This window comes from Maniola jurtina, chromosome 5 (genome assembly GCF_905333055.1).
Source record: "Maniola jurtina chromosome 5, ilManJurt1.1, whole genome shotgun sequence".
Lineage (NCBI taxonomy): Eukaryota > Metazoa > Arthropoda > Insecta > Lepidoptera > Nymphalidae > Maniola > Maniola jurtina.
The window spans coordinates 13,728,258-13,744,439 of record NC_060033.1 but is presented as its reverse complement, the minus strand read 5'-3'; the positions used below and the strand labels follow the sequence as shown (position 1 = coordinate 13,744,439).

The window sequence follows — 16,182 nt, the reverse complement described above, 5'->3', positions numbered from 1 at the left end:
CTCATTCGTTTGTTTTCTTGCAGCCTCTTCGATGAAGTGAGTGATCACCTCGCGTTTTGTCAGAAAGTGACCCAATGCACCTCCAACAGAGAAATCACGCTAAACGAGCTCAAGACGTAAGTTTTCTCTATTATCAAGATAAGGGTATAATTTATTTTGCGACTGTACCTCTTATGTCTCCTGTAGCTCTAGCGGCTCTTATTTTTATTTTGTGTAACTTGCTTTTTTTATTTTTCACAATTGTCAGCATACTGGTAGCTTATTATTATAAGCTTATGTAACCTTCTTAGATAATCCCTCTTTCTATTGGTGAAAATCGTATGACAATCCGTATAGTATCTAGTTACTGAGCCCGAACAAACACGAACTCAGACACGAACGGGACGCTACCCGGGTCACCGCTGAACAATCAGCGTCCTTTGTGCATATGTTTGCATGTTTATGTCATGCAGGGAATTATGCTGATCTTTTAGTTGTTTAGCCAGGATAGTCATCCTACTAGGTATCTAAGGGTTTGTCATTTGCGCAGGTATATCCGTGGGGAGAGTTCTGTGCCTCTCGCGCTGCTGGGCGGCGCGGGCTGCGGCAAGGCCACGCTGCTAGCGCGCGCGGCGGCGATCGCGCCTTCAGTGTTGCCAGACGTCGTGCTCATATTGAGGTGAGGTGAGGGTTTTTATTACTGAGTGGGGTAACACTGGCAATCTTTTATTTAAGACTTTATAACACTTGTAAACGCGAATTTTATTGCTGTTAAAGATTACATTATTGCGATTGAAAAAACCGGGCGTTAATACATATCAGTATCATATTCTACTGATACAATAAAATTCTGAGAACTAGTGATTTATGGCACGGTGAAACATGGCATGTTGTTTTCACTGAAAAAAAACTTTGCATGACGTTTCAAGGTCTACTTAGAACTGGATTGTATCTGAAACGTGGTCCGGTTGATCTAAGTCATAATGGGCGTTTTCACATTGTTCAGCAACAATAGGGCACCGCCGCTGGCAAGGCAGTAGTATCATGCTCAGCAAACAGTATCAATTTATATGCCTCTTTGGCGAACCACGGGGCACGAGAAAATTTCTACCGCGCGGGAGCACGCGATTGGTTGATCAGCCGTCCCTTATTTCCCGCGATGTGCCAACTGTTATTCATTATGACACTTGCTCATTGCATGCCGGTCACTGTAGCAGAAAGTCGACTATAGTAAAAAAAAAAACATGAACGCTTTTAAACCCTGGACTGGAAAGTCCAGCCACTACCCTGGCACTCCACATTTCTGCGAAAATAAACCTTACTTAATAAGTAATAAGTACTAAAACGCAATCATTTCCCTAGGTTCGTAGGCCTGACGCCGCAATCAAGCAGTTCGCACCAGCTTCTTAAGTCCATCGTGGACCAACTACACGTACTCCACACCGGCACCGTATTCCGGGGACGTAATGTACGCACAACCATACATACATACAAGTACTTTTACTCATTAAGCTTTTCATTAGTAATTTACAATATCTCGCTGCAGTTTATCATGTTTTCAGCGATGTTCACGTCAAACCCGCGCCATGGATAATATAACTCCATGGAAACAAATCGTTCACGCTGTTACTTATTCGATAGTGCATGGCGCATGAGTTGCGGTCCGTTTTGCAGCTATAAATAAAGAGTTGAAATGGTCTCCACATGCAGAAACTAGATGTCGCCACAGGGTCTTCAACCTCTCGTCATAGATCCTCGATCACACAAACAAAGTTTTCTTTATTATACAAGTTTCTAGAAACAATGGTCGAACCAAAGGGGAAGCTCTATACGGTTGAACGCACATCTCCTACCCCTATACAACCTGAAATAGATAGAACGAATAACTCCTTCTGAGTTCATAGTTTGTAGGCAGATCAAAATAGACTCGTTACTATTGCCCTGAAGTTTATTGTATGCCTATCATTGTTCCACCAGGAGGCTAGCACGTTATCATCAGCTCTAGCGCGGCTTCTAGCAGCGCTGGGCAGGGCGCGGCCCGTGCTGCTGTGCATAGCGGGAGCTGACGCGCTGCGAGGGGCGAGGTGGCTGCCCTCGCGGCTCCCAGAGAACGTCAAGATGATTGTCACTGTGACGGAAGGTTGGTATTACTCGTTTTGAAATCCTATAGTTGAGCGAAGCAAGCGCGGATTGTCCGCGTACCCAGAACCTGCGCAACGTCTAGAAATTATAAACTTAATTGTTGTCAATTTTATTCATATTTCGATGACTAGTCTCCTCACATGCATTCGACCAACTTGAAGCCTACATTGAGTCCTCTCAGACCTGCCGGGCGATTCAGAACAATCGATTCGGAAAGTTATCGTTCGATAAGACGTATTTTTCAATGAAGAGTACGTCTTATCGAACGGTAACTTACCGAATCGAGTGTTCTGAATCGCCCGGCTGGATGTCCAACTTGAATTTTGATTCACAAACGATCTCGGCTTTCGTTCAACGGACGAACCACGTCTATGAACCTGATTAGTACAGATGACCCTATTAGTACAGGAAAGGAGAAAAGTTTTTGATCACTCTGCTTAGTAAATCACTTGAAGTATCGTTATGGAGGATTCACTAATATATCTTTAATCAGAATCTCACCAATGATGAGAAATTGAATGTAATTTTCCAATATTTACAGAGAAAGACGAACCATCTAGTTCAGCAATAATGGCAGTTCTGTCATCAGAAGATGGCCCCAAAGTAGTTCGTGCGCCTCCAGTGGGGCCCGAAGAAGCGAAAGCAGTATTAGCGGCGTGTGCTGCCACCTATAGTAAAACTGGCGCAGCCTCGCCGCCCGAGGAAGCTGTGAAGGCAGTCCAAAAGTGCACTTTACCTCTTTATGCTAAGGTATATTTTTCTCTGTCCCTTTATTTTATTTTCACAAGCTTTTCTAGGCCCTAAAGAAGCTAAGACAATATCAGAAATGTATAAGAGGCGTGTGCTGTCAGAAGGGTAGACTCACCATTTGAGAAAGCTGAGAAAGCAAATCAAAAGTGAACCTTACTACTCAACCCAAAGGTACATTTTTCTCTGCAACTCTATTTTATTATTTTGGATTTCGGAGCACACCCCAAACCATAAAACTTCTGAAGCTTTAAAATTTTGACGAGTGACTCCAAACAAATACCAAATCTTAAATCGAATCAAAAGCTTATCTTATCTTTCCAGATTTTAGCGTGGCAAATCTCCCTATCAGCAGAAACGTTCACCGAGCTATCTGAACCAGAGACTGCACCTGAACTCGTCATATGCGAGGATCTAGAAGGCCAACTGGAACAGATACTGATCACCACAGAAGCGGCCCTGGGGATGGAGAGAGTCAGGGCTTGCTTGTCGTTGCTCACGGCGGCCAGAAGAGGGCTGGATGATACGGAGATACTGGACCTCCTGGCTCATGATGATTTGTTTAGAAGCGAGGAGACCTACTGTGAGAATGCATTTTGAATTTTTACCCCGCAAATATAATTGTAGTTCCAGGTTTAGTTTTGGCCTTTTCGGTCCTAAATTTCATTTTCTTCAACTTTCAGCGACTTTTTTCGTGATAAAAACATTCAGTACCTATGGTATCGAAAATTTGACCATAAAAGATGTAGTTTTATTACAGATTTTCTATTTACGAAGAATGTTTGGTTATGATTCATTCACTTACGATCCATTTTGTTTCAGTTCCATGGGCGCCAGGAGCGCTCCTATGGCCTCAGTTGGGGGCTCTTCTGGCCCCCTGGCTGCGCTGGGACTCGCGAGGAGCGGCGCGGTGGCGGGACGCGGCGCTCGCGGTCACTGCCACTGACAGATACGCGTCACATGTACACGCCGCGAGGCAGACCCTTGTTGAATACTATGAGGTAACCAGGGGTCACTTTAGACCCTATTAGAGGTCTTTTTAACCCGATTGAACTGAGAAAGACTTCTTAAAGAGATCTTAAATAGCGTTCAATAGTATCTAAAACTTTGATTCTAATGTCCTATGGTTTTATATTTCAGGGTACGTGGTTTGTAGAAAACGATCCAAAAATGACCGGGCGATTAGTTTCACAGGAGAACAAATTTTCTGATGAATGGTAAGCCCTTTTTAAGTTTTATTAACTTATACTTTATGGCTTTTAAAATCACGCAGCTATGTGTGCCATCACATAAGCTTTGTGAATAAAATGGTCAAAATAGTGGTACAGCTTTTAACTCTTGTCGTTCACTAGTACATCTTCAGCTTTTTTTTTTAATGCGGGAGGAAATCTTCTCAAGATACTTGATGTACTGGGAAAGACACCTGGGTATATAGGATTCCTACCTACTAAAATCGCTTCGGTGGCCACCCTCAGCGCATATTGGAAGGCTCCAAGATCTCTTACGAACATATCGATACCACCTTGCACAATCCCTTGGACTCGTCACAGAGAAAATAGCTCCCTATCTCGCATCTCACTATGAAGTATGGCAGCTTGTGCCACACCAAGCTGCAATCTTCTCAAGTTCGCATAAGGTATAATATTATGCGACCTTGGGAATGGGACCCAGAGGTCCATCCCCCAAGGGATTATAAGATTCGGGCGGTTGTCATCGCCAGCCTGGCGATGACAATGGATGTCTCCAAGCAGGATCGACTCGCTCTTGGATCCGCTCAGCGGCCTTTTTTGAACGGTTCTCTGAAAAAACGCGTTAGTTACATTTGCCTTGACTGACTTGTTTGGTACTAAAATATTTCCATTATTTTTAGTTACAACACAAGAAAGTTTGACGAGCTACCATTCCAGCACTACCACCTTCTAAAAGAAGACCCAGAAGCCTTCTCCCTTAAACCATACTTCACCCAACTGAGTTGGATCCACGACAAACTCGCCGCGACAGATTGTGGCCTTTTTCTCGAAGACATAGCTTTAGTCCACATAGATCCATTACCAGAACACTTAGACATCCTTAAAGAAGTCTTCGAAGTCCATTCATATGCTTTAGATTATGACCATAGACAATTCTTTGGGCTTCTAAGAACAACTATGGAGAAAAGGCATCGTGACGGAATTGACATAGAGAGTGATATAGTCCAAGAATGGATGAAGGAAGTATTCGAACCGCCTGTACCAACCTTCTATCCGACAAATGAAGAGTTCTGGAAGGTTATAGAGATCAGAGAGAAGCGGGATTTGTCTATGGTGGAGGAGTTTGATAGCAAGTCTTATAATTTAATAGTGAGGTTTGATACACGGGGTAAATTTGTGGCCACGGTGTCTACGGAGCGGGAGGAGATTTGTGTTTGGGATGTTGTGAGGTAAGTTCTAGAATGTACTTCCATTCAAGATTTTTGGTTCATTTGTGAAAAGTGTTCGTTTTTGTTTGCTATAAAGTGCTATAATAATAAATAATTATTCTAAAGCCGGCAACGCGTACCTACGTTCTTAGTAACAGTAATTACGAGTCACAACATCAAAAAATTGACTATTGAGCAGCTTTATTTTTGTGTCAAGATAAAAATAAGATCATAGTAACAATTTCAATTAAACTAATATTTTTTCAGGTGCAAGTTAGTTAGGAAAATTGTGGGGATAACACATCCAATAAACCTAGTTCCGATCGATGAGTATCGATGTGTGGTGCTGTGCAGGAGAGAGCTGAAGGTGTATGATCTAGACCAGGTATGAACTTCCACTAAAAATATTGCAGGTTAGACTTAAGCTTGACGACAATAATACTTTAAAGAAAGCAGTGATGAGGTCTAAGTTGGAGTGCGCTTGCCTAGAAGATGCCTATTAACTCTTGCCTTGAAGGTGCCTAAGTTAAATACGTGACAGGAAACACAGACGCCGGAAGGGCGTTCCAAACCTTGGCGGCTTGTATCAGAAACATTGAGCCATAACGTTTCGTGTGAGTAGGTAGATATCTCGTGGGAATTCTGACTTTCCGGAAAGTAGCATACCTATGTCTTTGAGATTTAAATTTCATCATAATTGGTTAGATGGCTGGGCTGTGAAAAGGTAACAGACAGACAGAGAGACATGCTTTAGCGACATGATTATTGGTAAGATTTCTGAATTTCTGATATATGATGCTTATGCTTACAGGGTAAATTCGTAGTAGCTCTAAAAGGAGTGATGAATCAAAAGATGCCGTACTACGGCCTCCACGATCCGAAGCACCTTGTGGCGCTCTCCAGAAACCGGATGTACGTCAACCTCATGAATATAGAGACTGGTGAGTCTTATTATTGAGTAAAAACCTCTTCTAAGTTAATAAGTCGCGTGTTGGGTGATTTTGAGAAGGGCCACGTCACCGACATGCTAATAGTGCTCTAGTCAGTCTCTAGTAGTCTTAGAGTGCTCGGGACGATCCCACATCGTGACGATCGCAAATCGCAATCATCTCCTATTGGAACACTCGCTCGCAACTGGTTTTAATCCAATATGCAATGGTGCAATGAGATTAGCTTGAATACAGCCAATTACAACAATTGAGATTGTAATAATGACTGATGCAGTTATTTCCTGAATCTATATGCATGATCAACCCATTGCCGGCCCACTACTGAGCACGGGTCTCTTCTCAGAGGGACAAGGGTTCTGGCCATAGCCTGCCACACTGGCCCAATGCGGATTGGCAAGCTTCACACACCTTTGAGAGCACGGAGAACTCTCAGACATGCAGGTTTCCTTACGATGTTTTCCTTCACCGTTAAAGCAAGTGATATTTGTTTGCTTAAAACATACATAACTGAAAAGTTAGAGGTGCGTGCTCGGGATCGAACCCCCGATGTTGGATTAGGAGCGGATGACGTTCTAACCACTAGGCTATCACAGCTTTAAATCTATATGCGGTTGACCAAAATATTTTTGAAATATGTAAAAAGTTATTAAGTTTTATTATCTTTATGCAGGTGACTGTGTGACGACATTCAAAGCTGGTGAAGACAGGTTCCTAAATTCACTGCTTGTTTCTGGTGACGGAAGGTACGACTTTACTTTGACCTATTCTCAAACGCTCAGACATACAGAACGAACTTTGGCTTTGCTCAGACTTAGACACGGTCAAAACGAGACAGCTTATCGTTGCTTAAATCAGTCTCACTTTAACTTAAAATTAAGTCTGGGCAAATGGAACCTCTTCTATAGAGCTCAGCCGACATTTTGACGATCAGTTTCATTTATAACGTGATAAAATGAATCTTTTTTTTTACAGAGTATTAGTCTGTGGTGATGAGACTCAGAAGCCGTTTCCACTGCTGGTGTGGTCGTTGACCTCAAGGAAGCTACTATATGACCTTAGAATACCTCATCACGATTTCATCACCTCAAAGGCTGCTATTACTTATGAAGGTAAACTTACAACAACACGTATAAAGACAAGCCCAAATAAGTATTAAAGAAGGAGAGAAAATTTGGTTAGAAGGACCAGAAATAGTCCTTTTGATAAATAATTTTGACCTGTTTTGATACGATTCTTACCATTCCCTAATTTATAGTAAGTACACAGCATGTCAACAATACTAATGATAACTAATGTTTCAAATTAATTGTAATGTGGAAAGGATCAGGTTCGAAGGACCACAAAAATGGCCTTTAAAGCCGGTAAAAATATTGGTATTACATTGTAATTTTAACTGAAGTATTAAGTATTTCTACTTTGCTTTCTAAGTTAGTTCAGGTATATACAGTAATCAAGAGCTAAAACACGCGCATAAAATTCTGGTTTAATTTGTCATACGGAAATCATGGTAGAGCGCTATATAATATGTGGACAAAATACCGAATCAAAGATAAATTCGATCTATAATATACCGATTCAATGATTAAATCAAAGGCTGACCCCAAAAGTTATCCTCAAACTGTCCAAAAACTTAGTTCCAGATATGTTACAAAATACAGAGACAAGGTAACAGTATATATCTTCTAGGCAGGTGCTCTCCAACTTAGACCTCATCACTGCTTTTCTTAAGGCATGATTGTCGCAAAGCGCAAGCCTGTTCTGTAATAAAAACATGACATGTTTTCATCCAGGTTCCTACGTCTGCGTGGTGTCGCGCGAACTAGACGAGCCTAGTCCTAACTTCATCGTAGTCTACGACCTGCAGTCGGGCACTTTGTTCAAGAAGTGGAAACCTGGCTGTGACACCGTAGCCCTGGCGATCAGCTCTGTGGACGGCTGTGTCGTCTCTGGGCTTGCTGACACTAGGATACTAGTCTGGGACTTAGTTACGGGTAAGTACTGCTACGGACCATTAAATGGAACTCCTCAAAATAGAAGCCCAAAGTTATAGACTCATAACCTGAAGAGCCCCTAACATAGATTTGAGGAAATATCTGGAATTAAAACTTCTTTAGCGTGATTCAGGCACCGTAGTGAGTGATTGAAGATGCTTGTGGTGCCATCTAGTGAGATCGCTGTGAGTTGCTTTCCGTCTTAGATATCCTCCGTTCGTATTGTTTATATTATTGTATATTTCTATGATCTCCAGGAAACTGCAGATTGACTCTGCGAGGTCACGTAGCAGCACCATCTCTTTTGCGATTGTCAAAGTCGGGCGGAGTGCTGCTGTCCACAGACCACACGTGCAAGGACCTCTCCGTGAGATTATGGGACCTGCACACTGGTAACTTAACCAATAACCATATATCAATAGCTAGCTAACCCGATCCCGACTATGCTTGAGTGGAATATACAGTGATACTACTAATGTTGCGAAATATCAGAAATACTTGTATTCGATAAAATCGCTCTCCACTCATTTTTTCCACGCAAAATAGTCTCTTAGAGACACCCAATCTCATAAATTGAGAGTTAAAATTCGTGTATCTGTATTTGTGTATTTATTTTCAGACAGTAGTTTTGGCCCTTCGAACCGGATTAACTTATTTATTCAATTCTAGGAAAACTAATAGCAGTGTACACACCGCCGGAGAGAATAACATCCTGCGAGGTTCTTCTCGGCGGTTCAGTGATAGCCTTAGCCTTGGAGAACTATAAGGAGATACTGTGCGTCAAACTGCACGGCCCCTCCGTGGAGTCGGTTAAGAATGGGAAGGAATGCGAGTATGATGAGACAGGCAAGTTTATACTTAAATAAAAATAGAGCTTTAAATAAATCTATGACACCAATATAAGGCTTTAACTACGTAGTACTTCAAGCACTTCGATAAAAGATGGCGGTCTTAAAACAACTGTTTTGATTGGCGACCATTTCAAATACTCTGCGTTACTATCAAATTAACTATTCGTGCAATGTAAGTCCAAAGACCGCTCTATAGATCTCAACCTGAGGTTGGAATCTATTGCTATACGACTTTGGTCACACTTATGAGACTGCTAAAACGAGATAGCGTTATATCGTTTGCATAAATCTGTCTCGCTTTAACTGAAACATTTGTCTGAGCAAATTCGAAGTAGGTACGCTCTATAGATGTCAGCCTCAGCCGTCACTTTAAAAAAACAGTCTTACTATAATTGTAACTAGCTTATCCTTTCAGCAAAGGTTGCCTGGTAGGTTTGCACACAATTGTTTTTTCTGTGTTGTGTTCCTCTACATGTGTTTTTGTGTGCTATAAAGTGGAAATCTATCTAAAATATCTGGTGGCGCGCTCTTGGAAAGGCCTATGTCCAGCAGTGGACGCATTCAGGCTGATGGAATGGAATGGAATTGTAATAAATGTTATGTTACCAGGGTACGGCCACGAAGAGAACGACGGGAAGACCTTCGACGTGCGAGGCACAGAGCACACCTGATAAAGCGCCGCAGCTGTCACTCGCTAGCAATAATCTGTGGTTATGTGTCATTATTCATTAATTAACATAGATAAATAGTTCATATTGGGTTCGTCGCTTTTAATACAAAACGTTTTGAAAATTTGAAATTTTACTTTCTAAATAACTATACCCTATAATGGCTTTTACTATAATTGAGTCATTACAAACGCGTGAACTGAATCATTTCATAAATCATTTTTATCGGATCTCTCGCTTGCACTTACAGGCCTTATGGAACTGGACCTGATGCTCTGGTGTTGTGTGTAACATCTGAACGGTATCCCTTTATCGATAACGACTTCTGTAGCATCTAATTCCAGAAAGTCTTAAGCGCCGGGCAAAACGCGTCGCTAACGCTTTTCTGCAATTTTTTAATATTGTAAGTCAGCTAAGGAAAGCAAAATTGTGTAGATTTAAGCCACGTATAAGTAGTGCGTAAATTTTTATTAGTAAGAATCTTTATAGGTTATATACCTATACCTACACAATACAGCCCTATACGTCTTTCAGTCTTTTATAAATAGATTAAGAGCATCGAGTTCTCAATATTTCGGCTGACAAAAAATTATTATTAGAATGTTTTGTATTAAAAGCGATGTAATTTCGATCGATACAAACATATTTGTAAGGTAACAATTTAAATGGTAATAATTATGCATTGTGTGCTGGTAACACAATGGTGTTATGATTTAAGGGGCGGGCCTCAAAGTTTTGTTATTGGGGGTGCCACTAGAGAAGTGCTCAATTTTTTTTTTCAGAGCACGTTTCATAACTGCCAAATTTTATCTGACGAATTTTCACGTTATGACAATTTTTATATTGGGAATCTGTCAAATTGTCTAACTTATTCGTAAAATAATTTACATAGTCTATGTTTTAAAAATTTATTTGAATGTTTAACAGGCACAAATTACTTACGAAAATCAACAAATTAAATGGAAACCAATTATTGCAAAACAAATAATATGGTAATATAACTGGGTTTTGGAGGTTAATACCGTGATATTGGTGTACAAAACCCTTTCTCCGGCCATGCCGTTGTCGTGGTTTGCTTGTCCTAAAAACTGAGGATACAATTACAGATGTAATGACAGTTTTTGTACTGGACCACGTCAAACTGTCAAATTTATTCGCTAGATAAAGTAAATAAAGTTTATCTGGCGAGAGCTGGCGAGTTGAGATTTTTTATTTTACTGATTTAAATCTTACTTAATTTTAAAAAATCTGTACCAAAGCACAAACTAGTGGCGCTCTTTGTTAAGTTTTAAACGTAATGTAAAAATTATTGCATCAAGTTATTTATTCAATACGCTTATTTTTATTTTATTTTTGTTAATCAAAACACAAAGACATTATAAAGATTTCTTGAACAATAATTTATGGTATAATTTGGCGACTCTTACTTGTCACTAAATTACTAAAACTTATCGATGTGATTACTTATACCTAGATAACTACTTTATATAGGTTGGGTACCTACTACCTAAGTTATTATAGATCAGTAGGTATCAGTAGGTATTACAAAGGATTTTTGTGGTATGTAGGTAAGTAATTTCGAATTTCAATGGAATTTTCTTTCATGAGGAATTTAAATCAAAGGCTCAATAATACATAGTACACACCCAAGCACAGCATTTTGAAATGCGTATTCTGAGTTCTAAGCTTTGATATTGTGATCGCGCGGCAATTCGAGATATCGTGTTACGTGCACGGGACTACCTACCCTTTTTTAAATTTAGTCATGCGTGAGAGTCGCCTATTTTTCATTGCTCAATTATTATTTATTTATTTTATTCTTTTTGAGGCCTAGAGGGTACAAAGCTAACTAAGTAAGTATTGATCACTGTTTGACACCTGTGTCAGTTTGTAGCATATTTCTTTTATAGGAAAGATATCGTTAAAAATCTTTTTTTTTTCTTTTAAAAATGGTTATCAGCGTATTTTGTGGATGCGAACATGTTTTGCCATTTACCTATTTATTTATTAACTGACACAATAATAATAGATTTACTTATTCGTGAAAATAAAGAGTCAATTTTAGGGCTAGTTCAACTAAAAACGAACGCAATACTTAACATAATACAGATAAATTTAAAAATTTCTTATGGTTTTTTCGCTTTTCCTTTTAAAAACACAATACCTAATACTGTCTCGTCCAAATTCTTAAAAGATGACTTTGGCCAACTTAACTCACAACTTCGTAGTATTACTATTTGTAAGTAAAGTTAGCAGGAGCTCTCTTGGTCTATTAGCATTTGGAGGAGGCAGTAAGAGAAAGTCAAGTCTAAATGTAACCCCTCTAGAGGGGTGGGGGGCAAGGCCATTACATAATGACTTGCCCTTAACAACGGAAAAATGCTACAAACTTCTAAAGCATCTATTTTTGTTTAGCTGAATTAGGGCCGATTTTTCAATCGCGAAAATATGTTTAACTGGGGAACTTTGGCGTTTTGACAGTTGCTGTATTGGTAAAGTGACAAATTTATTTGCCAGTTAATGTTTATTTGACGGTTGAAAAATTAACTCCTAAAAGGTAAATGACTTCTCGTAGAAACGCTTAAGCGACGCGCTATATATGGCGTTCTTAAACCCGGTCTAACGATGAAACTGAACCCATAATGAAAAAAACCGCATTCAAATCGGTCAGGCCATATAATCGCGGACACAAAATATATGTTACATAGGTAGTAGGTAGATACATACTTACGGGTTGAATAGAGAATTTTTGAATTTTTGAAAAGCTACTTACTACTTAGAACCTCTAAAACGCCAGAACTTAGTGCGTCGCTTACGCGTTTCTGCAAAAGCTTTCTGAGATTTATGTATCTTTAAGTCAGCTAAGGAAAACTAGATAACTATCGATAAGGAAAACTTAAGGTGTATTTTAATTTTTACTGCCACTTGAAAAATCCTTAGGTAAACCTAGAAAACCTTTAAGACTAAGGTATTCACCAAAATTGAAACAAACAATTGCGCCCAAATAAGAGTTATCAAAATACTAATTATAGTAAAATTATTATTAAAAAAGTTAAAAAAAAACGTTAATGTTTTTGATCTATTACGCTTATTAATTAAATTGTAATAATAATTAATTATTGTATTAAATTAATTCTCTGTAATGTTAATGTACCTATCTACTTTTAAATGTACCTCATACAGAAAATCGTCGCCTAAAGCTGACCGCACATTCAGCTCGAGCCGCAAATTGGAACTCTTAGAATAAATAGAACTTTACATCTCACCCAACGTTAGAATTCGAGCATCGAAACTCCAGCGATAAAACAAAATAGTCCTTAATCACCTTGCTTTAAAGTTCAAGTTTGTCCATGCATCTAGAGCCAAAGCACCAAGCAGAAACGTTGCGAAATTAAAATCGCTAAAAAATAAAATCCACTGAATTATTTATTTTAAATCTTTACCTGTAGTTACGTTTTACACTGACCTTATTGTTTCGATGCTCGAATTCTATCAACGTTGGTGAAATGTGAAGTCTCATACTAAGCACCCAGAACTTGTCTTTCAGTTCTGAAAATGTAAATGACGTTATAAGAATGCGACGACCGCAAAGCCAAAGAAATGCGAAAAAGGAACACATTCATTTATAAATTATTATTATACCATCTAGGTTGCCAATGACGTCATTCGCATTTTCCGTACAGAAAATACGTGCTTACCCCCCGTCCACACACTGCTCTACTCGCGCAATTAATCGCGACACCGCCGCACTGGGTCACTTGCCTTTGCAATGCGATGGACGTCGAAACTGTGGCAGCGTGCGCGCTATTGCGTGTTAGGTACCGACAAAATAGGGAGCGATGGGCATGAACGAGGAACATGCGAGTAACGCGGCCACACTACGTTTCTGCCTCCGTTCCTCGCTCCTTCCCATGCCACACGGGTAGTGTGTGGACGGGGGGTTAGGATATAGGTACATTATGCCTGTTCTGAATTCTATGGTACCGCCTAGCCATCGCACCATCGTCATATACTTACCTTCTAAGTTTTTTACGCTTAACTAATATACAAATGTTATGAATTTGTTAATACTTTTGTTAGTATTATGAACCTCTATTTTTTTTCGCTATAAATTGTCTAACAAGCCGAAAAGAAACATCTTAAATATGTAAAGGTGATCAGACTGCCGCAAGAACCAAAGCACTTCTTTTACTGAAAATTCGAGTAACTTCAGCAAAACTTATTCGGGACACCCGATGCGATCGGCTCTTATTGTTATTGATATTCGATTTTCAGTACTGAAAAAAACACGCCAGCGGCTCGTCTCCTAATATGCGATCAGCTTAAGAGAGGTCTCTCCGTCACTCGCTTCATACAAACGTAGTTCGTATCTCATTAGAATATTAACCAAACATACTCAATGGAATTATGTAGAAACGTTCCGGGAACTAATATCTGTGGTTTTCCAGATTTCCGTTAAAATATTCGGTTTCAAAGTTACGCGGTCATAAAAATTCACATACAAATCTTTGAGCCCCTGTAATTTTAAAACTAGTTACATATTTTTAGAAAAATCTAAAACACCACAGGCATATTAGTTTCTAGAACATGTCTGCAAATTTTCATGGACTTTGGTTGCTTAATATTCAAATGAAATTGAGGCTACGATTGTATGGAGTAAGTGACGGAGAGAACTGTTAAGACAGTGCTAATATGGCCAATTAATCCTTAAAAAGCACACTGTCTTTAAAAGCACTTCATTGACTTAGTATAATATGTATAATATTAAAAAAACATAATATAGCCAGTAGATAGCTGTTTTGAAAGAGAAATTGATAAAGACGTGAACACATCACTGTGTTGTTGTGTGTTGTGACTCGTGAATAGTGACGCGAGAAAAAGCGATAGCAGTCCTAATTTTTTTTGTCTTTTGTGGAGTGCTCCGCTCGTTACCCCAGGTTGCTTTGCAACATGCAACAACACTGCAACAGCTTAGGTATTTAATTTTTCATTCATTACATAAGTATCTATTTACATACTTATACCTAATTGTAGATCGCACAAAACGATTATATCATTAGGTACCTTTTGATGTTTTGTTACGCTTAGAAATTTTCTACCTAATAATTTTTTATGACATTTATTTCTATTGTAAAGTGGATGCACAAAAAATCTTATCATAAAAAGACCAACTTTTCTAAAAATATTGAATGTCTTGTCTTTCCTCTGCATTTTTGTTATACTTATATTTAAGTAAATGTAAGTCCTATGTACCCAAAGTCCTTCAAATTATTAAGCCTTATTTTCTAAAGGTGCAAACACACTATCGTGTTGAGGTGTGTTGTGGTCGGGGTCTACATGTGTACACTGTACACTAGTCGGTTGTGTTGCTATGGTGAACGGGCGCGGACCAATCGGACCAACGCTTATAGCTACCATACCATACCATAATACTATTCACTGTGTCTGCACCTTATAGATGCGAAAAAGTTTGGACGGTATTTTCTGAAAATTAATATATTCACTTTTGTGATCGTACCAACTATGGATATCATGGGGATTAGGGATACTTGTCATAAATTTTGACAGCTTATCTAAAAGTCTACTCCCTAACTCCTCGGTCCATGGAGTTCGGCTCAAGAAACATTGCAATAAAACGATGCGACGGCGGGTCTTTTTCAGTGTAGCAAAGAAAACTGAACTTCTGCTAAAAAGACGCGCGGCGATGCGTGCGTTCGAGGCAATTAGGTAGGTAGGTAGGTACCACACATTTGCAGTGGATTTAAAATTCAGTTATCTTTCTAAGATCTTTAATAAAAAGACGCGTTGATTCGCTTCGACTCTGCCGCAATGAGCCTTGAGCTTAATGCGTGAGTAGGTAGCACAGAAATCCATTATATCTATGGTAGGTAGGCATGCAAGATTGAAGTTCAGAAAATGCGTGGAAAAGCTTCGTATTTCTTCATTCGTAGTAATAAGTGAATGTAGTTCCAACAGGCTGGTCCCTGTATTGATATTCTATACCTCATAAGTACCCAATATTTTACCATTGCGTAAGAATAAATTTAAAAATTAAAATTACGTGTAAATTACTACCGTGGCGATGTATTCAATTGAATTGTTAAAATTATTTATGTATTCCGGAATGATACGTATAATAAATCGATGTCCTGATTAAAATTATCTTAATATTATACGTTTTGTGTTTGATTTTCGCATCACGTGTTCCATAACGTTGACTATAGACGATCAAGTTTGCAGCGACTTGAAACGGCGTAACTGATAGACATACACCGGTGTGCATAACATCATGCACATTGATACACACCGTCAATAGATGCAGTTTCAAGTCCGCTGCGAACTTGTCCGGTAAACTTGATCGTGTATGGCCAGCGTAAACTAAAACCCAGAAAGTGACATAGGCTACTTTTTATCCCGGAAAATCAAATTTTCCACTGGATTTTTAAGGTGAATACA

At 39.3% G+C, this 16,182-nt stretch overlaps 1 protein-coding gene and 1 long non-coding RNA gene across 3 annotated transcripts in view; both read left to right on the top strand.

Annotated features, from left to right (window-relative positions):
- The window catches only part of LOC123865322, a 38,718-nt gene extending 27,076 nt beyond the window's left edge, over positions 1-11,642 (top strand). For both annotated transcript variants that reach the window (XM_045906283.1, XM_045906282.1), the window contains exons 9-25: positions 24-116; positions 530-658; positions 1,342-1,447; positions 1,957-2,119; positions 2,663-2,871; positions 3,193-3,451; positions 3,691-3,869; positions 4,009-4,085; positions 4,739-5,287; positions 5,534-5,651; positions 6,078-6,207; positions 6,887-6,959; positions 7,189-7,325; positions 8,007-8,207; positions 8,465-8,599; positions 8,877-9,053; positions 9,668-11,642. In XM_045906283.1, the coding sequence (XP_045762239.1) occupies positions 24-116; positions 530-658; positions 1,342-1,447; positions 1,957-2,119; positions 2,663-2,871; positions 3,193-3,451; positions 3,691-3,869; positions 4,009-4,085; positions 4,739-5,287; positions 5,534-5,651; positions 6,078-6,207; positions 6,887-6,959; positions 7,189-7,325; positions 8,007-8,207; positions 8,465-8,599; positions 8,877-9,053; positions 9,668-9,729 (2,797 nt within the window). In that variant the 3' untranslated portion in view covers positions 9,730-11,642. The remainder of the gene's footprint in view (positions 1-23; positions 117-529; positions 659-1,341; positions 1,448-1,956; positions 2,120-2,662; positions 2,872-3,192; positions 3,452-3,690; positions 3,870-4,008; positions 4,086-4,738; positions 5,288-5,533; positions 5,652-6,077; positions 6,208-6,886; positions 6,960-7,188; positions 7,326-8,006; positions 8,208-8,464; positions 8,600-8,876; positions 9,054-9,667) is intronic.
- Positions 11,643-14,286: 2,644 nt separating this feature from the next.
- LOC123865335 lies at positions 14,287-15,901 on the top strand. Its single transcript, XR_006795960.1, has 2 exons — positions 14,287-15,583; positions 15,615-15,901. It is a non-coding gene; the product is annotated as an uncharacterized LOC123865335 (long non-coding RNA).
- Positions 15,902-16,182: the final 281 nt, after the last annotated feature.